The sequence below is a fragment of the Balaenoptera ricei genome, chromosome 10 (genome assembly GCF_028023285.1).
Source record: "Balaenoptera ricei isolate mBalRic1 chromosome 10, mBalRic1.hap2, whole genome shotgun sequence".
NCBI classification, from domain to species: Eukaryota; Metazoa; Chordata; class Mammalia; order Artiodactyla; family Balaenopteridae; genus Balaenoptera; species Balaenoptera ricei.
In genome coordinates, this window is record NC_082648.1 from 55,469,154 (window position 1) to 55,492,840 (window position 23,687).

A 23,687-nucleotide genomic window follows, 5' to 3' on the forward strand; every position below is an offset into this window, starting at 1 on the left:
AAATAGTGGTGGGCACTAACAATGTCTACCAAGTCCATTTTTTTGCTCCGAAATAGGGGCAATAATGGTATCATATTGTGATCTCTTTCAACTTTTAGGATTTACTTACAGTCTCAGCAGGAACATAAAACTGAAGGAAATTGAATAGTCCAGCAAACCCTTGTAGGACTGAAAATATGGGGGCAAGGGATGCCATATTAAACAGAAGACATTTGCCTTTCTGATGTCTTAGTTCAAAGACTGTAACTGGTGTAGTAGTTCCTTAAGAAATTTTTAAAACCTGTGGAGTCTGAAACAGACTGAACAAAAGATAGTTCCCTAGGGCTTATTGCTCTTCTCAGAGCTGAGAACCTGTTCATCTTATAAAAGGACATCAGCCTTTGGAGAACATCATTGTTGGAGAAGTGAGCCCTTCCATGAGGTTACCTTGATTCCTCTTGGAGGGCAGCTTCCGTATTTGTGTGTGTCAGAGGGAGAGGGGCCGATTCCCACAGCCAGTGACAGTGATGTGTTGCAGGCCCCCACAGCCACTCTCAGGTAACAGTTGGATTTTATCTATAGATCTGTATCTGGCTGCCTGAATTTTTAAGACTCTGGAGGATAAAGGTATGAGGGGATGCTGCCATCACCATCACCAGCCCTAAAACACATTGCTAATTTCAGTACTCAGGATGGCTGGACTAATCCAGGAGTACTGTCCCAGGGACAAGAAAACTATTCTTTCCATCTGTCCTTTGCTTGCTTTCTTCCTCCTTTGCCTTAAAGTACACTTTAAAATTTGGGAGTTATGCAGAAAGGCTGTGTAATTTTTTACCTGAAGAATCCTATTATCTCAGGGTGCCATAAAAAGTCATATACTAAATCAACTATACTCCAATAAAAATTGTTTAAAAAGTCATATACTTTCAGTACAGCTTTAAGGTATTTATACAGGACCCTAAATAAGTCATATACACTGTTTTCGAGCAATTAAAATCCTGTTACCCCAGTAGAACATTTCCCTGACCCTACCCAGATAATAATTTAATTGCTCAAAAATATTCAGCAAAGATAGTCTAGAACAAAAAAAATTTTTTTAACATCTTTATTGGAGTATAATTGCTTTACAATGGTGTGTTAGTTTCTGCTTTATAACAAAGTGAATCAGTTATACATATACATATGTTCCCATATCTCTTCCCTCTTGCGTCTCCCTCCCTCCCACCCTCCCTATCCCACCCCTCTAGGTGGTCACAAAGCACCATGCTGACCTCCTTGTGCTATGCGGCTGCTTCCCACTAGCTATCTATTTTACGTAGAACAAAAATTTTAAACAGCATTTCATAAAAGCTTCAACAAATGAACCTAACTATATTATCAATGAATAACCACACTGAAGAGAATGAGAAAGAAAAGAACTAACCTAAGTAACTTTGGAAAACAAGCTCTTCCCAGAATACCCTTAGGCTGAGGACAAAAACAAGTGTGCACAAATGCTGTAATTTGATTAGTTAATGTGTTCCTCACAGGGCTATGGGTTAGCCATTCTGAAAGTACTTCATGTACGTAGTAGAACTGAACAAACAAGCAAATATATTGTGGATAATGAGAGCAAAGTTTCTTACTGTGTGAGAATGAAGTTATATAAGTGAGAAAGGTCTAAAATGTGCCATATGGTATTGACTTGGATCAGAGGTATCAGTTAAAAATCATGGTTTTTAATGTGTGTACAGACAGAAATACAGATGCATGGGTGAGAGCACATACATGTATTTCCCACGTCTGTCTGCTTGAAGGACCTGGCAGCAGTGAGCGCATATAGCATCTAAGTTCTTGCTTTTTAAACACAATTATCCAATAAAAGGAATCAGGACTCCTTGGAAAAGTAATTATATCATATATATAATTTCCCCTGGCTGGGGCAGGGGAAATACAAAATGAGCCTAGAGCATCTTGTATAGCCAGAAAAATAAGAAAGTGTTCCCAAAATGATAGGGCTTGTCAAAAGAATACAGGAGCAGCCTGAATGGACAAAGCTGGAGCAATTTTAGCAACAAAATAAATAATGATAGTATTGGATTTTAACCTGCAGAGTAAAATAAATATCCATGAGTCCACACTGATATAAATAAATTAATTGCCTAAATAAATGGGCAAGAAGAGATAATACTCTCTTACAGAAGAATTGCAGTTAATGAACATAGAAGGGAAAAGGGAAAATTGAAAAATACCATTAAGCAAACCCCACAGTAATAATTATGATAAACAAGAACCATAGATAGATGCAAATATTTTTAGGCAAAATCTGAGAAGCAGGATGTTTCCATAGTCTCAGAGTATCTCCCCCAACATAGTTATTAGTTAAAAATAATAATAATTTTATAGTGGAGAAACCTGCAGACATCACCTTAACCAAGGGATCAAGGTTAACATCACCAGTGATAAGACATGGACATCATGAACCTCTTGATATTATGCACCAAGAAGGATACAACAGCATTTCACTGTCCTTAAAGATAAGGAAAAACTGAGGAACATCAGATTAGTGGAGATTAAGGAGAAGGAACAAGTAATTGCGATGTGAGAAACTGGATAGGCTCTTAGAACAGAAAAAAGACATCAGTAGAAAAACAGGTGAAATTAGAATAAGGTCTTCAGTTTAGTAATCTCTGGGTCTGATCTTTGTACCCTGGTTACATAAGATGTTAATAACATTAGGGGAAGTTGGGTGAGAAATACATGCTAAAATTAGTTCAAAATAAAAATATAAATAAAATGCAACAGAACATATAAGGTACACAAAAAAAACAGGGATTCCAATAAAAGTAAACTATTCTTTGGTTCTTCCTATTACAATTGCCACAGCGGAGCGACTTTCAAGCAGCTGGCTGGATGTTCGTCACATTGAAAAATACGTAGACCAGGGTAAAAGTGGAACAAGAGAATTACTTTGGTCCTGGGCACAGAAAAACAAGACTATCGGTGACCTTTTACAGATTCTCCAGGAGATGGGGCATCATCGAGCTATCCATTTAATTGCAACTTATGGTAAGCATTGATTCTAACGATGTGGCTCTTACTCAGTTTTATATGAATTGTAACTTGTAAATATTGTATTTTATCTAAGACGTTGACTGGTCATGCTGTATGTCAGTGATTCCTTACCTGTGACTTTTATCTGAAGCGGGGTTTGCAGCTTCACATTTTTGTGTCTGACACTTTCTTTTCTTTTTGCCTAACTTATACAACACATTCCCTTCTACCACTTTATAGTTTGGTTTTTAAAAAATATTTATTTACAAGCTACACGTCTTAAAATGTTTCGTTCTCACTTAGTTAAGAGAATCAGCTCTCTGTCCAAAACTCTGAATCTCTGAGTCATAAACATGACCAGAACCACAATATGAGTAAAATACAAATAATGCTATAATTTGTTTTACCATATGATTAGAAGTTAAAAATAATTGGGTTTCCCCCCTGTATTTTAGTGCAGATGATACCTCCAAAATAACCCTGGGATTTCTCTATTATCTTCACTGCTGTTTTATGCCATGGCTTTCTAACTTCTAACCTGTTTACTGTCCATTTCACAGTGGCTTGAGTCTTTCCTGTCTTTGTTTTCTCTTTCTGATGCTGTGTCATGCATTACATTTATAGTAACCTGATAAGTAAAGCTCCTGAAGTTTTCTCTGTTCATTCTTTGTCAATAAAATAATCTCCCAATGTCACCTGTTCTGTCTATTCCACTTTAGATTCATTGACTTCAACAAGAATGATCTTGAGTGATCTTGGGTCTTATGTTATAGATTCAGGGCTCTTAGGTTGGAAACTCCTTTAAATCAGCAGCCTTATTCTTTGGCTTTTTCATCCAGGCGTATTTTTAGTTCTGTGTATTTGCACACATGCTCTTTGATAATATATTTTGTCCACTCAAGCCACTGCCTCATGACCTAAAGAAGCTTTGCACACACAAGAAGAAATCCCAAGAGGTTTGTACCAGAAAACTGTAGCTTCAGAATGACTTTTATTTTATAGGTTTTTCACATTAATAAGGTATTAGACAGTTCTCAGTAGGCTTCCACCATGATATTATCTGTATAACTTGGCTAATCCCTTTTTTCTGTTGCACACTATTTCTTCACTTAGGATTTTTTTGTCTTAACATTTATTTATTTATTTATTTTGGCCACGCCGGGTCTTAGTTGCAGCATGCGGGTTCTTCACTGCAGCATGTGGCTCTTTAGTTGTGGCATGTGGACTTCTTAGTTGCAGCATTCAGACTCTTAGTTGTGGCATGTGAACTCTTAGTTGCGGCATGCGAGCTCATAGTTGCGGCATGCGAGCTCATAGTTGTGGCATGCGAGCTCATAGTTGCAGCATGTATGCAGGATCTAGTTCCCCAACCAGGGATCGAACTCCAGCCCCCTGCATTGGGAGTGCAGAGTCTTACTCACTGGACCACCAGGGAAGTCCCTTCACTTAGTTTTATACAGCAGAATGCTTCACTCTGAAGCTGACTGATCAGGTAAAATGCAGTGAGTCTCTGGGAGCTGTAAATGTAATGCCTTTTCATTATCTGAGCCTTTTCCAGCCACTGAAACCACCCACGTGACTTGTTCACAGTATAAACTCACACCAATTCAATAGGACACAGGTATATTTTATACTTCAGTGTTCTGGAATAGATTTCAGGGTGTCTTTTCACACTCTATGTTGTTTATTTATGCAGCGGGGAATTATATGGACAAAAATTCCACATCCTTGGTTGACTCCTAGTCTGTTGCACATGGAAAATTAATTTATTTTTTACAATGTGGGATTAGTTGATTTGTGAAAAGGCAATTATTTACTGCCCTAATACCACGAGATAGATACATCTGAGATGAAAAGGAGGATAGTGCTTTGTTCTGAATCCTTTGCTAAGAAAAATAGCATTATTTATTTGCAGCTTATTGAATTAATGCTTTGAATTATGATCTTAAAAACATTAATTGTATAGCTTGTTGAAAGCAGCCACATGATGATTCATTGGAAACATTTAAATGTAACCTGCTGCACAGGTGTTTCCTATGACAGCAACTCACTGAAGTCAGGAGTTGGAGCTCCTAATTGAAATGCATAAAGATTTAGTCTTTCTTTGTTGCTACCATGAACAGAGTTATCACTTATCTAAATAATCTACTTTTGCCTAGCTTTCCTTAAAATTGTTCCATTTAGTGGGATGGTTTCACCTTAATCACCTTAGTCAAGCCATTTTGAATCTTCCATTTTATATGACAGTGAAGTATCGTCTTTTTATGTGCAGCAAAAGGACAATGGCTTTTAGTGCCCTTGCAGCCCCCAAACTTCAAATTTTGTTCTACACAACAATACCTTATTCAGGATGTTTGTTATTTCTTGCCTAATTGCCCTCGCTGGAACCTCTAGTATGATGTTGAATAGAAGTGGCAAGACTAAGACATTCTTTTCTTGCTCCTCATCTAAGGGGAAAACATTCAGTCTTTCACCGTTATGTATGATGTTCACTGTAAGTTTTTCACAGATGCCCTTTAACAAATTAAGGAAATTTTTTTCTCTCCCTAGAGCTTCATCATGATAGATTATTGGATTTTATGAGTTTTGTTCATTTTATTAATGTGGTATATTTTCAGATATTAAGCTAACCTTGGATTCCTGGGATGAATCCCACTTGGTCATGGTATCTCATCTTTCTTATATGTTTCTGGATTTAGTATTTTGGTGAGGATTTTTGCATCTATATTCATAAGGGATATAGGCCTGTAGTTTTCTTGTGCTGTTTTGTGTGGCATTGATATTAGGATAATATTGGCCTCAAAGAAAGATTTGGGAGTTGCTTCCTCCTCTTCTATTTTGGAAGAATGTGTGAAGAACTGGTCTTAAATCTTCTTTAAATGTTTGATAAAATTTACCTGTGAAGCCATTTGGGCCTGGGCTTTTCTTTATGGGAAGTCTTAAAATATTAATTAAATCTCTTCCCTTGTTACGGACCCATTCAGATTGTTTATTTCTTCTTGAATTAGTTTTGGTAGTTTGTGTCTTTCTAGGAATCTGTCCATATCATTTATCTAGTTTTTTGACAAATAGTTGTTCACAGTATTCCCTTATAATTCTTTTTATTTCTGTAAGGTCAGTAGTTATGTCTTTTGTTCTTAATTTTAGTAATTTGAGTCTTCTTTCTTTCTTGGTTAGTCTAACTAAAAGATTGTCAACTTTGTTTATATTTTCAAAGAACCAGCTTCAGTTTCATTGATTTTTCTCTTCTGATTTTTTATTCTGTTCTTCTGTTTCATTTATTTCCACTCCAGTCTTAATTCTTCCTTCCTTCTGCTTCCTGTGGTTTAGTTGTTTCTTCTTTTTTTGTTCCTCAAGGCAAACGTTTAGGCTATTTATTTGATATTTTTCTTCTTTTTAAAGGTGGGCATTAACAGCAATAAATTTCCCTTTAAGCGCTGCTTTTGCTGCATGCCATATGTTTTGGCACGTTGTGTTTTTGTTTTCATTCATCACAAAGTATTTTCTAATTTCCCTTGTGATTTCTTCTTTGACTCGTTGGTTATTTATGAGTTTGGTGTTTAATTTTCATGTATTTGTCAATTTCCCAAAAAATTTCCTTTTGTTATTGATTTCTACTTTATTTTTTCTTTGCATTTTTTTAAAAATGTATTTATTTTTATTTATTTTTTGGCTGCATTGGGTCTTCGTTGCTGCATGCGGGCTTTCTGTAGTTGCAGCGAGTGGGGGCTTCTCTTCATTGCGGTGCGTGGGCTTCTCATTGTGGTGGCTTCTCTTGTTGCGGAGCATGGGCTCTAGGTGCGTGAGCTCAGTAGTTGTGGCACGCGGGCTCAGTAGTTGTGGCACACGGGCTCAGTAGTTGTGGTGCATGGGCTTAGTTGCTCCGTGGCATGTGGGATCCTCCCAGACCAGGGCTCGAACCCATGTCACCTGCATTAGCAGGCGGATTCTTAACCACTGTGCCACCAGGGAAGCCCTTGATTTCTACTTTAATTCCATGTAGTCAGAGAATATGCTTTGCATGATTTCATCCTTCCAAATTTATTGAGGCTCATTTTATTGCCTAACATGTGATCTGTTCTGGAGAATGTTCAACGTACACTTGCAAAGTATGAGTATATTCTTCTGTTTTGGATGGAATGTTCTATAGATGTCTGTTCGGTCTAATTGATTTATAGTTTTGTTCAAGGAGACTTATTATTAATTGATTGTATTTTGTTGCTAGTCTTCTAAGCAAAATAATCTAGGAAACATTAGAATACAATCTAAGAAAAACTAGAAGATGAAATAAAACTCTTCTGAAGTCTGAATCAAAATGTCAGAAGTAACAGCAAAATATTGCAGTTTTAATTTATTGTAGGAAGCTACATAGACTTCCTTAGTTCAGACAGATCCATAACAGACGGAAGTAATAGTCTTCAATTGGGCAGCATTTGTGGGCATTTGTGATTGCATGTGTGCGCGTGCACACACACACACACACACACACACACACACACACACTCACACTCACTCACCCCTCTAATACCTTGTGGCACAAGATGGGATAAAAAGTGAACTAACCGAGAGAGCTATAATCCCATAATGGTAAAAATTTTAAATACATGTACAAAAAACTGATAACAACATTGCTTTTTTCCTGTCAATTCTCTCCTTCATACTTTAATATTTTTAATGATGTCTAACAATAATTTAAGATAGGTGCTCATGGACTTCCCTGGTGGTCCAGTGGTTAAGACTCCGAGCTTCCACTGCAGGGGGCACGGGTTTGATCCCTGGTCAGGCAACTAAGATCCCGCATGCTGCGCCTCACGGCCAAAAATTAAAAAAACAAAAATACAAACAAACAAGAAAAAAAGATAGGTGCTCATGTTTTAAGTGAACAAAGGTATGTTTGTATCATTAGAAAGCTCTTTCACATTTGGAAATTTGTGACCATTCAATGGGAATGAAACTGAGCTTTAGAAATGAACCTTACTAGCAAGGTATTTATTTTCACAGTGTAAGAAAGAAAAAAAAAGTTTATTAAGGACATAACATTTTTTGTATCTAGCTTCCCTTATTTCTCTTTCAGGAGCAGCCTTGAATCCTTCAGAGCAGAGTCATCAGGGAAAAGGATTTCCGATCATGTTATCCAAGGTAGAGTGTGTGCGCATGGAGAATGACCCTTGAACCCTGTTGCATATATAATTGAGCGTAAGGAATGAAGTTATCAGGCAGAAAAATGCTGTATTTGCAGGTACTTTTTTGAAGTCAGGAGAGCTTTAGCTCTCATTCTTGTTCATTTATTTGGGGATTCAGGAAATTGGAGATTGTAAATGTTTGAAGCGTTAAGAGCTTTGTCCTCTCAGTGATCTGTCAGAGATGAGTCTTAGAACTTTTAAGAGTACTGTAAGTTACGCATTTGTCTTAACTCAGCTTTTAGTTTTCCTGTTCTAGTGTTTTGCATGTTACTGTTAGTTTTTATTAAAGCAAATTAGCGGTGATCATTTTTACAGCAATAGAAGTCATTTAAAATTGACTACAACTATGACTTTGATACTTGAGTTTTTACCGTTGGTGTGGAAGCCTTAAATATATATAGCAGTGAATACTATTGAATAAAATAAAATAACTTTGCATTCTACTAGCTTTCTTCTAAATTAGATTCCACCCTGTTGCACTGTACAGTCCCAGGGGGAGCTTTGGATTTCTGTTGAGGTTCTGTTCTTTCTAGACTTTATGAAATTGAATTATACTTTAATACGTATTTCTTCTCTTAGGAAACAGCTAGTGTCACAGTGGATAATGTTCTTATTCCTGAACATAATGAAAAAGGTAAGAAAAACAAAACAACTTTTTTTTAAATCATGTTTTCCTCTAAGTGAATTCATGAATTCTTTTAAGTGAAATTTAGAAAGATCCAATAAACATAATAACTATTTATTAATATGCAGATTCAGGATAAATTTTTCATAGATATCAAAATATTCTCAATCTTGACTGACACATAGTTCTGATGGGTGATATATTATTTAGTTATATTAAAAATTCATTGGCCAGTAAAGAGCATAATTGTGGTCTCAGGAGAATTTCATGACATTTGCTATTTTTATGTGTCATAGGAAGACATTTAAAAATTATGTTGGGTTTTATACAGTTTTAGAAATTTTCATAGCACTTATAGAGAAATCTTTAGAGGTGATTGTAGAGCAGTGCTGAAGGTCACTATGAAAATCAGTTATTTTCCACATCAACTTTCCTACTTTATCAGCAGGGAGAATAATTTACTTCTATCTGGGAATCATTCTGATAAACTTTAGTGGCTGTTTAAGGCTGCCTTGCCTAATCTTTGCCACTAGATCCGATGCTTCTTTGGTTCAAAAGATAATTAGAATAGTTAGATAAGGTTGTGGTCCTTTAATGTTGAGCAAAAAAGGTTTAAATCAAACAGACTAAGTGTGTAAATATAGCCAAAATTGGTCTCTGAAGGATTTAGCCAGGCTTTTCCCTTTGAATTTGTATTTGATTACCTTTGAAATGTTTCCTCCCAATCTCTGCTTTAGATGATTTTTTTTAAAAAGCTGAAGCATCTTCCTAATTTACTCTGAGCAAGTTAGTTAGCCATTTAGAGGATTTGGCTTATGAAAAACGTTTCTACCAGTCATGCTTAGAGAATATTATTTAGTTATATCAAAATTTCCACTTCTATAATTTTTTTTTTACTGGTTTTAGGTTCATAGTGGGTCAACAGCAATCTGTTGATCTAATGATAGGGAAACAGTCTTGGAAAAGTTTCCCCAACTAAGTTGTCTGGCTGATCTCTTTGGAAAGGTGGTAGAATCACAGTGCTTTTGTGTGAATATCTAAAAAGCCATTTGCTCTGTGGGATGGTGGGAGCCAGGCCCAAGTAAATGTACAGAGAGCACATGGTGGGCTTCAGTTTTTGCTCCTGGGCCTTTCTCTGTTGACTTTTCACTGGGCTCTGATTTGTTTCTAATAGGGAAGTCTTGGTTCTTTATAATGATGGTTGATTCTTAAAAAGAGAAAAAGTAACTTATCTTCTCCCTACTTTCCTTCCTAAGGAATATTGTTTAAATCCTCCATCAGCTTTCACAACATCATAGAAGGAACCAAAAATTTCCACAAAGACTTTTTAATCGGAGAAGGGGAAATTTTTGAGGTATACAGAGTGGAAATCCAAAACCGAACATATGCCATTAAATTATTTAAACAGGTATGGAAAGAATTACTATCACAGGATATTCCTTCCATTTATTGGCTCATATTTCACCTTAAAATGTGTCATTTTTCATCAACATTGAAAGGAGGTGTACTTGAAAATAAAATTTCATAAATGGAAATAAGATATATGACCTCTGGTGACTGGAGAAATGACTGAGAAATGAATGCCTGTCTTGCAGGAATGTGGAAGTTAAATCCTTCCCCTCCCCAGATGTATGGCCTGAGAAAGACTTTTTTGAAAAGCGTTGTTAGGACCACTGGGACTTTGCTTAAGATGGTCGGATTGTGCTGGTCTGCTCCAGTTTTCCTGGCTTTCTAGGATGGGCAGCGCCCTCTCCAGGCAGCTTCACAGGCTAAGTCACAGACTGATATTCGGTGCTACTTTATAAATCGTCTTCAATCACAGTTCAGGAGAGGGGGAAAGAGGAGGCTTTGGTAGGAGCAGCACAGCAATGATCAGAGCAGGTTAGAATACAGCTGAGTACAGCCAGGGAAGCAGAAAGGCTACTGGGGGTCCGACTCAGGAGTCAGGAGGAGATAGGTCTGCACACGCATACCCAAAGAGCTGTTCTTCATTGTTGGTCAACAGCCAATAAACATTTACTAAACTTCTTTTATGGGCTGCATGTTGGGTGGAGATGAATAAAGCATAGTTACATTCTCCAAGAGTTCCCAGTCTTATGGGGAAAACAGGTAAAGAAAAGATTAAATTGCAGTGTGATAAGTACTTTAGCAGAGATTTGCCCCAAAGGTCACGGGAGCACATAGAAGATAGGCAGAGGAGGGGCTGGCACAAGAGTAACCACGCAATAAACATTTCCTCAGTAAACAAATGGAAAAGTGGTTGAAAGGAAGTGACCTTTCAACTGGATTTTGAAGGATAAGGAGAATTTTGCCAGGCAGCGAGGGAAGTACTTTCTGGATGGAAGAGATAGCAGGTGCCCAGGCCTAGAGGCGCATGCATGAAAGCCTGTGTCTTACTCACGAAGACCAGCTCGTTTGGTGGAGTAGAGTTTAGTGTGAGAGGGTGGGAACGCAGTGGCATCAGATGATACTGGAAAGATAGGTGAAGTCCATGGATGGTTTCTAAGTAGGAGAGTGAAAGAACGAGATTTGTGTTTTGAAGTTATCACTTTGATTACTGGTCAGATGATAGGCTGGAAGTTGGCAGGGGCACTGGAGGAAAGACGGCAGGAATTAGACTAGAGGTAGAAAGACCTGGCAGAGGGATATTTCAGATGTGTAAACTGAAGTGGATAGGGCTGAAACCTGTATTCTCCCGTTTAATATTAGAATCACCCAGGAAGCGTTTTAGAAACTGAGCTCTGCAGCATCTGGTTGGGTCAGAGTAGTGGTGGTGGTAGGCGTCCCCAGGTGGTTCAGATGTGTGACCAGCATTGGTAACCGCTCTAAGCCAGGGCAGAGGCAGTGGGGATGGCAAGGGAGGGTACTGTTTCTGAAAGACGAGGTGAAATGGAGCAAATCTGGTGATCTGTTAAACAGGGCTGGGGAAATAGGGGAGAAGGAGGGATCTGAGGTGGTTCCAGTTTTGCAGCTTAGATTACAGGGCCTTTTTAAAAAAATTATTAACCCAATTTGTCCATTTCCTCAAATTGCATTTGCCCCACTAATTTTGTATAGACATCTCAAGATTCCTGAGAAGATGAATGTCTAATGAAGAAATGAAACAATCTATTGTTATAACCATTCAACAAAAAGAATGTGGTTACTCTAGAGGTGTCCTAACTGAAGCCTGCTTCTTAGGGCCAGTGTGTCCCTAGCCCCATTTGTACATTCTCTTCTGGTTGAGCCCCAGGGCCACCTCCCCAAAGACTCCATGCGTCTACTTTCCTCTTCTCTCTGCAGCTGCCACCAACTCACACTCCCTCTTGGGAGTGTTCTTTCCAGGGGTCTGGCTTCAGACTGGGATATCTTTGCCCTTTCTGTCCCGAAGACAATGATCATTTCCTTGATTGCTTCCAACCCCTCCAGGATGGTTTTGGTGACCCTCCTCTGTATAGTCTCAGCAAAATACCACTGTCTCATAGTATTAATTTCTTCACCTGCCTCTCCCAGTGGACTGGATGGTTTTCTTTAAGGAGCTTTTATTTATCTTTGTATCCCAGTGCCTTATTACAGGGCCTGGCCTATAGTAGTTGCTCAATAAATGTTTGTTGGGTGAATTGAATGAAGCACATATGCTGTCTTCATGAATTTAGTTGCTATTCAGTATTAGTAAAAAGACAGGAGGTAACAAAGTTACCCAAGACCTAGAGATTGTACAAAGTCCTACACATACACATCAGGAAAAAAGAGATAATTTAATGAAGGCTTAGCCACAGAGCATTTTTTACAAGAAATGTAGTTTTGTAACATTGAGACCTTAGTTTCAGTAACCTTTCTTAGAGGGACTGAAGCTGGGAACTGTACTTAGGTGTGTTAGATTAGTGCATCCAGTTCACCTGGGGATCTTACAGTGCAGATTCTGATTCAGCACGTTTGGGTAGGGACCTGAGACTCAGCATTTCCCACCAGCTCCCAGAGAAGCTGGTATTCCTCATGCACAGAACACACTTTGAGCAGCAAGAGTGCTAGGGTAGCATGAACACAAAAACTAACCCCTTCACTTTTTCAGATTAAGAAAACGAGGACCCCAGGGAGGTTTGGTGACAATAAGTCACAAATAATGAGTGTTAGAGGTGGACCTGAGACCCAATCCACTCGCTCCCAGGGCAGTGGTTTTTTAAAATGTAAATTCTCATAATATGGTCCTTGCAAATGATTTGTTAGACTAGTTTATTGTTTCTGACTTCTTGGGTTAACTTGGAAAATAGTTTCCAGGATTCCTGTTTGATTTCTCTCCCTTTGTTCCTGAGGACAGAGAGCTCTAAAAACTCTGCCCTGGGACTTCCCTGGTGGCACAGTGGTTAAGAATCCGCCTGCCAATGCAGGGGACATGGGTTCGAGCCCTGGTCCGGGAAGATCCCACACGCCGCGGAGCAACTAAGCCCGTGCACCACTACTACTGAGCCTGGGCTCTAGAGCTTGTGCTCCGCAACAAGAGAAGCCACTGCAATGAGAAGCCCGCAACGGAGAGTAGCCCCTGCTCGCTGCAACTAGAGAAAGCCCACGCACAGCAACGAAGACCCAGTGCAGCCAAAAAATAAATTAAATAAATTAAATAAATAAATTAAATAAATAAATAAATATTTTTTTAAAAAACAAAAACAAAAAAGAACTCTGCCCTGTCTAGCAATTTGCAAACGATAACTGGAGCACACTTACTTTAACCCTTTCATGGTAGAAGTTAGGAATTTGAGATTCAGAGACATGCAACGATGTCAGGTGTATGAAGCCATCAAGAACAGTGGAGGTGCTCCATGCAATATTATTGAATTCATTAATTTATTCATATGTCAGGCACTCTGCTAGCTTCTGAATCTTCTTTGAAGTAAGGAGTTATATGTTTCATTTTCCTAGTGGGCCCATTTTTGCAAAATTTGTACAAAGGTAAACTTGAACCAACAGCCAAATGACCCAAGTCATAAATGCCAAATTATTGAAATCAATTCTAATCAGAATACAACTATCACAACCAGGATTCTTTGAGATCAAGTGGGGAGTTTCTGTCATGGGATTTTCTTTGAATACATATTTTTGAATTCATGTAAATGTGTACAAAATATGGTGAAAGGGTTTGAATATAAAATATAGCAGTATGATACATTTCATGAAAAACTTCTAATTCAAAAGCAGTGGTTCTAAATCTGTTCTGGGGTTAATGGATTTTTGAAAGTCTAATGCAAGCTAAGGATCCTCTCCCCAGAAAAATGTTCATATGCATTTATACCATAAAGTATCTAATTTAAGGGAGACTATAGACCCTAGGTAAGAATCCCAGAAATAGAGCGATCCTTTCCTTATTTTTTTTCTTGTTTTTCTGTATGATATTTAGGGGAAAAAAATGCAGTGTAAGAAACAATGGAAGAGGTTTTTATCTGAGCTTGAAGTTTTACTGCTGTGAGTATATTGCTTTGAATTTCTCCACTTGTGTCTGGTTTTCACCTCTGTTCATCTTTGATTCTACAGCACAGAGCTTGGCATGGTTGGCATTTAATAATTGTGGGTTGGATGTTAGAACATTGGGTAAAATTTTGACATCTGCTTTAGTATATTCCTTGGAATACATTTTAAAATAGACCATTTACATAATTCACTTGAACATGTTTTAACAAGAAACTGTCACAAGGAAATGGGTTAAATCATGTGTGACTAACATGACTGAATGTAAACTGATTCTTAGAACATTAGAATTGTATATATTTTACCATTTCCCCCCTTTCTTAGAGACATTCCAGTCAAGAAACTGTTTCATCAATATAAACCTCTTCTGGAAGAGAGTTTTAGACAAAGAAATCAAGTGCTTTCGATGTGCACATTATTTTCTGGGAATTCATTCATGAGCCTGAAAGTCCTTGGAGACAAACTAAAATGACTTCATTTTCATATATATTCATATCTGCAGCTGTGCAGCCTGTCTCACTGAAGACCCCTAACCCTATAGAGTTCAGTCATCACCCTTTACAAACAGAAAATGTTCTTTTCAGATGTTTTCTAAACCAATACATGAATTGGGGGGAGGGAGGTATTATCCTAAATCCTTCTCCGTTTATACCCAGGACCAGAATTCAAAATGTTAGAGGCTAAGTATAAACACTTAATATATCATTTAGTCAACAAAAAACTAAAACCAAAATTGTAATAAGGTTTTTATATTTAAACTTTATTTCTTTGCTTATGAATAAATAATAAGTTCAGACACTTCAAAATTCCAAAAGGGCAAAAGGGTAAGCCAAGAGATTTTCTTCCACTATTCTCATCCAACCACCCAGCTGATTTTTCCAAAGGCAACAGAGTTATCAGTTTCCTGTATATCTTTTCAGAGATATTTTATGTGTAAGCATATATGTATTTTGTTTTCTTACTTTCCTCTTCTCACACAAGAGGTAGCATGCATACTTTGTTCACTTTGCTTATTTTAGTATTCCACTGTGTGCCGTGCTGTAATGTAATTAACCGTTTTCCTATTGATGGATTTTTAGATTTTTCCTAATCTTTTACTCTTAAAAAAAAATGCTACAACAAGAAACCTTTTACATATGTTATTTCATACCTGTTGGAAAACTTATCTAAGTTTTAATATCGCTTAGAAAACTAAGAAAGCTTCACATAAATAAAATTATAGGGTCAAATGGTTGTATGTGTTACATGTTACCAAATTGTCCTCCAGTAGAAGCTATACCAATTTACACTTATACCAGTCATATGTTAGAGTGCCTGATTCCCCGTATTCTTGATAACATAGCGTTTATTCTTTTAGTTTTTTCTGATCTGCTAAGTGGAAATGGTTTCTCAGTGTAGTTTAAATTTCTTTTTCTATGATGAATGAATCTTTTCACATATTAAGAGATATATTTCCTTTTCCATGAAATATCTGTTAATGTTTTTTGCTCATTTTTTTATTAGGCTGTTGGGTTTTTTCTTAATGGTTTGTAAGAGCATTTTATATATTAGAGAAAATTAGCCCTATTTTTATGTTACAAGATACAAATAATTTTTTACCACATTTTCGTTTGTCTTTGCTTATTCTAGTTTTTGCCATGTGGAAACAGTTTTCATGTAGTTGAATTTAATCTATACTTTCTCTTATGGATTCTGGGTTTTATATTGTAGTTTGAAAGGCCTTCCCCACTGAGAGGTTATAAAATAATTATGCCATTTTTTCCAAGTACTTTTATATTTTCATTTTTTACATTTATATATCTGATCCATTTGGATTTATTCTGCTGAGGCATTTATGTATTACTTTAGAGAGAATTAACAACTCTATGACATTGAATATTCCTGGTGTGCCATCATTATCATTTATATTGCTAATATTTCTTTAGTTTTAGGCCCTATACGAAGTACTTCACATGTATTAATTCTTTAATCCTCACAACAGTCCTGTGAGGTGAGTCCTGCTGTTATCCCCATTTTGCAGATGAGGAAACTGAGGCAGAGCCTACTTTTTTTTTTTTTAACAAGATCCAATTTATTTCCTGAATCATACTCAATCTCCCTCTTCTCAGACATTTACTAGTAAATAAGTCAGAGGCAGGCTTCTCCTCTTAGAACATACTGTCTGGAGTGGGTTTAGGAGAGAAGTGCACAAGCAAACAGGCAATTTCAGTAAGTTAAATAATAAGACAAGCAAGTACAGAGCACTGAGGGAGGAGGAAATGCTAATTTGGGGAGGGGGGTGGGTGGCAGAGTAGGTGTCTTGGAAAAAGTAACATCTAAGCTGAGACCTGAGGATGAGTTTTTTTTTAATATTAAGGGAACTACTTAAGGGATTGTATTATGTGTTTATGTATGTACACACACCCACACATTGCCTTTCTTGAGGAAGAAGGAATAGAGGGACTCAGAAGGGAGATAGATATATATATATATATATATATATATATATATATATATATATATATATACACATGCATAGACACACACGCACACACACACGTGTGTTTTATAGGTAAGTTTTGCTACTGAAGAAATGAATAATAGAACTATATATAACACCATTTATGGAAAAATAGCTTTATTTATTTTAATATCGCCAGGCATGCCTAAGACATAGGAGGTGTTCCATAAATAATTGTTGAATTGAGCTGAGTTCACAGTATGTGTGGTGAATTTCACATGTTTTATATTTCATGGCTGTTACTGGGTTCCGTTGGTTTTCACAGTGATGACACATGCCCTCAAGAAATAGAGTTTTTTGGGCTTCCCTGGTGGCGCAGTGGTTGAGAGTCTGCCTGCCAATGCAGGGGACGCGGGTTCGAGCCCTGGTCTGGGAAGATCCCACATGCAGCGGAGCAACTGGGCCCGTGAGCCACAACTACTGAGCCTGCGCGTCTGGAGCCTGTGCTCCGCAACAAGAGAGGCCGCGATAGTTAGAGGCCTGCGCACCGCGATGAAGAGTGGCCCCCGCTCGTCGCAACTAGAGAAAGCCCTCGCACAGAAACGAAGACCCAACACAGCTAAAAATAAATAAATAAATAAATAATAAAAATAAAGGAATTCCTTAAAAAAAAATGAATATGGTAAAAAAAAAAATAGAGTTTTTTTAAAAAGGAGTCTGAAAAATGTATATGATACTGACATAGAATTCTGGGATTTAAAAATCAGTGATGTGTTTTTCAACATCAAACTTTACTTGTCACATGGATTTTAGGTAACAATACAAGCTTTCTGAAGGCATTGGATGTCTCTTAACTATGTGACTGGGGCCTAGTACAGCACTTGACATGGTAGCATTCAGTAAATGGATGAATGAAAACAGTCTTCCGAACTCTTCTATTTTGGTGATTTTAGTTACACATGTATACCTAAAGCAATGAAATGGATAATTTCAGTTGTATTATCTTTAATAAATAAGTTATATTGGGTTTCATGTTGCTAAAAATAAGTTAATATCAAATATTGTTTTCTATTTGTTGTAAAGTTCCCAAAACCCCAAATCTTAAGAACTCTTTACTTGCTTAAAATGTCTGTCTTGTATTTGGATATTGGCTAATATTTGTCAGAACACTTTAGACTAATTTGGAAGGCAAATCTGTATCATGTGTCCATTGAAATTCCTTCTCTCTTGGCCAAATTTATATTCTGCTTTATACCTATTCCCCAACCCACCCTACCACCCCCAAAACAGAGTGTTATTCATTTCCTATTTGAATAAACAGTTTGATGGATTTAAAAAATCTTTTGTTTCAAGGTTCCAACATCCAAACATATTGGAGTTGGCTGCATATTTTACAGAGAGTGAGAAGTTTTGCCTGGTTTATCCGTATATGAGAAATGGATCACTTTTTGACAGATTACAGTGTGTGGTAAGTTATATCTATTACTCTGCCTGATACTCTGACCCTCTAAAGCCCTGGGGCAGCTGCTGAAATACCTGAGCTATTGTGTGTTGTGCAACGTGGTGGCCAGAAGAGTTGCTGGGTCCTTACTCCTCACTGATACCATGTCTCCAATGAGTTTACATCAACTACCCTTATTTCTCAGATAATTTTTATTTGCATAACTTTACGCAAAGTACCATTCAGTACAAAGGATAGACATAAAAGTGATAGACACCTTAAAGAGAAGGAAGGAGGTTGAATAAATGCCATGGTTTCTCTTTTGTGATGTTTCTGAAAGATAAGTTTAAAAACTGATTCCAAATTGGTTAAATTTCAATTAAGATGAGAATAAAAACAGATTATTCTCAATTACCCACACTATGGTGTCACAATAATTTTAAGATCTTGTTTAATGAACTCTTAAACATCTTATTAGCCATATTTCAATTAAGATAACATTAAAATTATTGGGTATTTCCATTGCCTATAAAGGGGCCTAGAACCAGCATTGGTAGTAGAGGAAAACCTATTTTGAATTAAAAATAGGTTATGGTAAACTACAATGTTCATTTACCCCCTCTCCCCACCTCCTCATTAGTGTTTATTGGTTTTTACTCAGAAAATACAACCAAACCAACTACTGTTGTCTTTTCAGGGTGACACAGCCCCACTCTCTTGGCATATTCGAATCAGTATATTAATAGGAACAACCAAAGCCGTTCAGTACTTGCACAACACGGAACCGTGCTCCGTCATCTGTGGCAGTATATCAAGGTAAATTATCCCAGAGCTGTAGGTTACAGCTGAAGGCCCCTTTCATCATCATGGACGAGTCGGACTTCACCCTATCTTCTGTCTATAGTTTCCCTGGTGTGTAAGTGTATGTGTTAAGAAATCTCATTGAAGTATTTAAAATCTTACCTTTTAATGAAAACGTGTCTACCAAATTTTAAAGGCTGCACTTATATTGCCAATCGGAGAGTTTGTATTATCTTTGGGAATTATTAATGAACAGTGTAGGATAGACAGTTTTGTGTATTTTATTAATTATACCGCACAGCAAACTGTGAAATGAACCTGTATTCATCTCACTTTTTTAAAAAAAGAAACTGAGGTCTCAGGAAAGGTTAAGTGGCTTATACAGGGACTCCTGACAAGATAACAGTAGTGATCGGCAATTTAAATTCTTCCTCCTTGAGTGTCCAGCCTCCTGTCATGCCACTGAGCCCGCTGCCTCCTAGCTGTAGGTACTCACCTGTGACAAGCTGAGTGGCAATCCCAGTGTTCATTTTTGAGACACGTGAGAAAATTAGAAGCAACATCTTCCGTCTTTTTTCTTCTTCAGCAGATGTAAAGAATCATTCAGACAAAGAGTATACCCTGTAGCAAACCACCCCCCCCCAACCCCGCTGTGAATTTTTCCTGTGTGCCCTTCATCATGAACCTGTCTCAAAGTAGGTAAATACACCTTTGCTGAATAGCAGGGGAGACTGAATTTAAAAGGCTCTGCCTCTTGTGAACCATCACCTAGTATCTTGGGAAAAGCTTTAAGTGTGCCTTCGAGTTGAACCGAAGAGGAACTGATTGCTTACTTTGTTTTTCTGGTGAAGTGAATTTCATATAAAAAGACTCTGGATTTTATTTTGTCCTGGGGGAGTGGTGGGGGTAGGGTGGAGGGGACACAACCCGTAGGCATCTGCTCCTGTTGCAGTGTGGCAGTTCATCAACTGCCAGTGGAATCAGCGTAAAATTTGTGCGCCCTCGTGGGGCCTGGGACAGAGATGGACAGTGAAAGTCTCAGCGGTCAGTGGAACCTCCCTCTTCCACTCAGCTCTCAGCCAGCTCAGCACTGTAGGTGCTTAAATATATGTTCTAACTGGGTAGATAGATAAATAAATACCTGGAATTTTGCTATACATATTCTTTCTTTGGTTTAAAGCGGGCTTGAACTTATTTTTAATCCCATGAAGTAATCCATTAATTTTAAAAATTTTCCTTTTGTGTGACTGATTCATCACCTCCTTTCCTGAAAGCAGAGCTTGATAGGAAAGAGGGGTGAGAAGGGAGGCAGTGTGGAGGTTCTGGTACTTGATGGGAGAGGGAGACAGGGAAGGCCACCGACCAGAGCAAAGGGAACATCAGGATCCCGGCCCTGCCTGAGTCACAAGGCTTTCCCACAGCTGACACTGGGCAGGGAGATTTGCATGTGCCCCTCCAGCATGCCTCTCCTGCTTTTAGGTCAGAGCACAGGCTGTGACCCTGATTTCTGCTTTCTCATGATTGGCAAGTGTCTTCAGGCAAGTTCCCAGGAAGTAGGCTCAGAGGCAGAGATTTGCCTGCAGGGGAATTTTTTGAGAATGCTCTCGGGAATAACAAAAGTAAGGGAAGGAGGAGGAAGACAGAATTGGGCAGTTGGAGAAGCTGAGCCGGGATATGGACGTAGAGGCCTCGGCAGATGCCACGGGGACTGCTGAAGTTGGGGTGGCCCTTCGAAACTATCCCCAGATGAGGCACGGTGCTTGGGTTTTTGCATCCCTGCGTCCAGCCAGCCCTGAGTGGGGCTGTACTGGGGTGAGGCAGCTCCCTTCTCGCACTAGCAGTTCCCAGGCTGGGGCTCAGCTGGGAGCCCTCAGCAGCCACGCCTCCCTGTTGGGGACCGAGTGCCTCCCTGGACCGTGAAGGAAGGATGGGGCCACACCAAGGCAGCCGCCACAGGGAGGAAAAGTCGGCTGCATGGCGCTCTGCAAAATGTGACCAAATGATTTTCTTTTTCTTGTACTTTCCTCCCCACCTTCTTGCCATCCTGTCCTCTTAGTTCAGCATCCACAATTGTTTAAATCAGAGAGATCTGGTTTAAGAAACTGGCTTTAAAATGCGATTCTGAGCCAACTGCTTGACTCCTCTACGCCTCAGGTTTTTTTCCTCTGCCAAGTGCTAATAAGAGAATAATAGCTTCTACCCCTCAGGGTTAAATGGCAGCAAGTCTATCTGGTGCTTGGCAAAGAGGATGCGCTCACTAAATGGTGGCTCCTGTTACAATGGTCGAGAAGTGGTAGGAGGGGCTTCCCTGGTGGCGCAGTGGTTGAGAGTCTGCCTGCCAATGCAGGGGACACGGGTTCGAGCCCTGGTCTGGGAGGATCCCACATGCCCCAGAGCAACTAAGCCCATGAGCCACAGCTACTGAGCCTGTGCGTCTGGAGCCCGTGCTCCGCAACAAGAGAGGCTGCAACAGTGAGAGGCCTGCGCACCGCGATGAAGAGTGGCCCCCGCTCGCCGCAACTGGAGAAAGCCCTCGCACAGAAACGAAGACCCAACACAGCCAAAAATAAATAAATTAATTAATTAAAAAAAAATTCTATGAGAACAAAGTTTAAAAAAAAAAAGAAGTGGTAGGAGTAGCAGCGGCGGAGGCTAAGAGGCGTTCTGGCCAGTCAGCCTTTTTACTTATCACCCTTTTACCTATTGTCTCAGTCCATTTGGGCTGCTCTAACAGAAATACTGTAAATTGAGTGGCTTATAAACAGTACACGTTTATTTCTCATAGTTCTGGAGGCTGGGAAATCCAAGATCATGGCACTGGCCGATTCTGTGTCCCGTGAGAGCTCACAGATGGCCGTCTTTTCTCTGGTGGAAGGTGTGAGGGGTCTCTCTGGGGTCTCTTTTATGAGGGCACTAATCCCATTCACGAGGGGAGCCGTTATGACCTAATCACCTCTCAGAGGCCCCACCTCCTAATACTATCACATTGGGGCTTAGGATTTCAACATAGGAATTTAGGGGGGACACAAATATTCAGTCCATAGCCCTTACCTCTATCATCAATTTATTGTGTTTGAAAAGTGGAGCTACAAACTAAGTTCTCTTTTAATAAAAATCATTTCTGTGTTAGCACATGTTTATTGAACATTTTGCAAATCACGTTCATTTTAGTTCACAAATATTTATGGAACATCTGCTGTGTGCAGAGCATTGTCTTAGACCACAGTGGGGGGAAGACATTGACGATCATAGTCTTGACCTTGAAGCTTCAACCTGGTGATCAGATAGATAGTGAAAACACAGAAAATATATAGTGCAACACTAAATATGCCTAATGTGTGGTTGGTCTGAGAAGGCTAATTCTAATTAGGTAGTTCAAGCCAAATCTTTGAGGAGATGGTCATTGTCAGTTGATTGGTTGAAAGAAGGGAAGAGAATATTCCTGGTGGAGGCATAATTTGTTCAAGGGAACAGAGTAAAGAAATGCTGGGTGTATAATGAAATCAAGACAAGTTAGTTGAGGGACTTCCCTGGTGGTCCAGTGGCCAAGACTCCACACTCCCAATGCAGGGGGCCTGGGTTCAATCCCTTGTCAGGGAACTAGATCCCACATGCCGCAACTAAAGATCCCGCATGCTGCAACTAAGACCCAGCACAGCCAAATAAATAAATAAATAAACACTTTTTTTTTTTTTTTTTAAAAAGACAAGTTGGTTGATTGGAGAGGAAAGGATGATATTGGAGAATAATGAAAGATAAGACTGGAGAAAAATAAGGAAAATGGCGGGGAGAGGGTTGGATGGAGCTTTGAACGCTTCCTAGGCTGAGGACCTGGGTTTGAGAAGCTAGGCTCTTGCAAGGGACTCTGAGGCTTCTTCTCTCTGGGGTATAGGTGGGAACAGAAAGGTTCTGAAGTCTCTTAGGTGGTCTCACAATTTAAAAGGAGGCTGTTTCTTTCAGGCCAGTATCCCAGGTATTTGCCTGGATGTGCTGAGCTATAAAATAACTTAAATAACACAGAGTGCTCAACAGGTAATATTGATATGAGTAACAAAAGAGATCTGATCAGAGAAAGGTAGAATTTCATGAAAGAGGCAGGATTGAGCTGGAAATGCAGCTAGCAGTGTATTTTATTTTATTTTTTGTTGGTGAAGGGGCTGCTGCTGATTGTTGCCTTTCTGGTTTTTCCAAAGGGTTCAAAGGCTCAAACATAACCATCTATAGATTACTCCCACCCAGTCATGTGTCAAGGTGTGGAATTCTGGGGCTCTGGGCATTGATTTGAGAATTGTGGTTTCACAAGGGCTCATCAGTGTGTCCCCGTCTGTTCCAGAGCAAATCAGCCCCCTCCACAGCCACTGAACTCTTGGCCTTTCTGCTGAGCCTGCCAGCAAAGGTGTTAATTAGTGCCAACTATAACAGTAGACTTTCCCCCTTTCCTTTGGTGATGTGCACACCTGTTCTCTAGAAACTGGAATGAGACCAGCTCGTTTCATTCAGGGCACTGAACATCTGTCAGATGGTAATGACATTCAGTCCCCTACCGTCTTGACCAAACGTGAATTGGCTGACCTAGATCACCCTCCTGAATCTCTTTTAAATGAACCCTTTACTTCGCTCTAAACTTGGGCCTCCCCTATTCTTGGTCCCACTGTGTACAGCCTTGTGCTTTCAGGGACGTCTGAAATCCCTACTATTCGGCCTTTGTCTTATTAATTTTCTAATTCTTTGCGAGGAAAGGCAGCT

The 23,687-nt window shown here is 39.0% G+C and overlaps 1 protein-coding gene across 2 annotated transcripts in view; it reads left to right on the forward strand.

Annotated features, from left to right (window-relative positions):
- The window catches only part of IRAK3 (interleukin 1 receptor associated kinase 3), a 46,370-nt gene that overhangs the window by 11,246 nt on the left and 11,437 nt on the right, over positions 1-23,687 (forward strand). For both annotated transcript variants that reach the window (XM_059936428.1, XM_059936429.1), the window contains exons 2-8: positions 2,845-3,027; positions 8,087-8,151; positions 8,775-8,829; positions 10,077-10,228; positions 14,192-14,256; positions 18,053-18,167; positions 18,838-18,956. In XM_059936428.1, the coding sequence (XP_059792411.1) occupies positions 2,845-3,027; positions 8,087-8,151; positions 8,775-8,829; positions 10,077-10,228; positions 14,192-14,256; positions 18,053-18,167; positions 18,838-18,956 (754 nt within the window). The remainder of the gene's footprint in view (positions 1-2,844; positions 3,028-8,086; positions 8,152-8,774; positions 8,830-10,076; positions 10,229-14,191; positions 14,257-18,052; positions 18,168-18,837; positions 18,957-23,687) is intronic.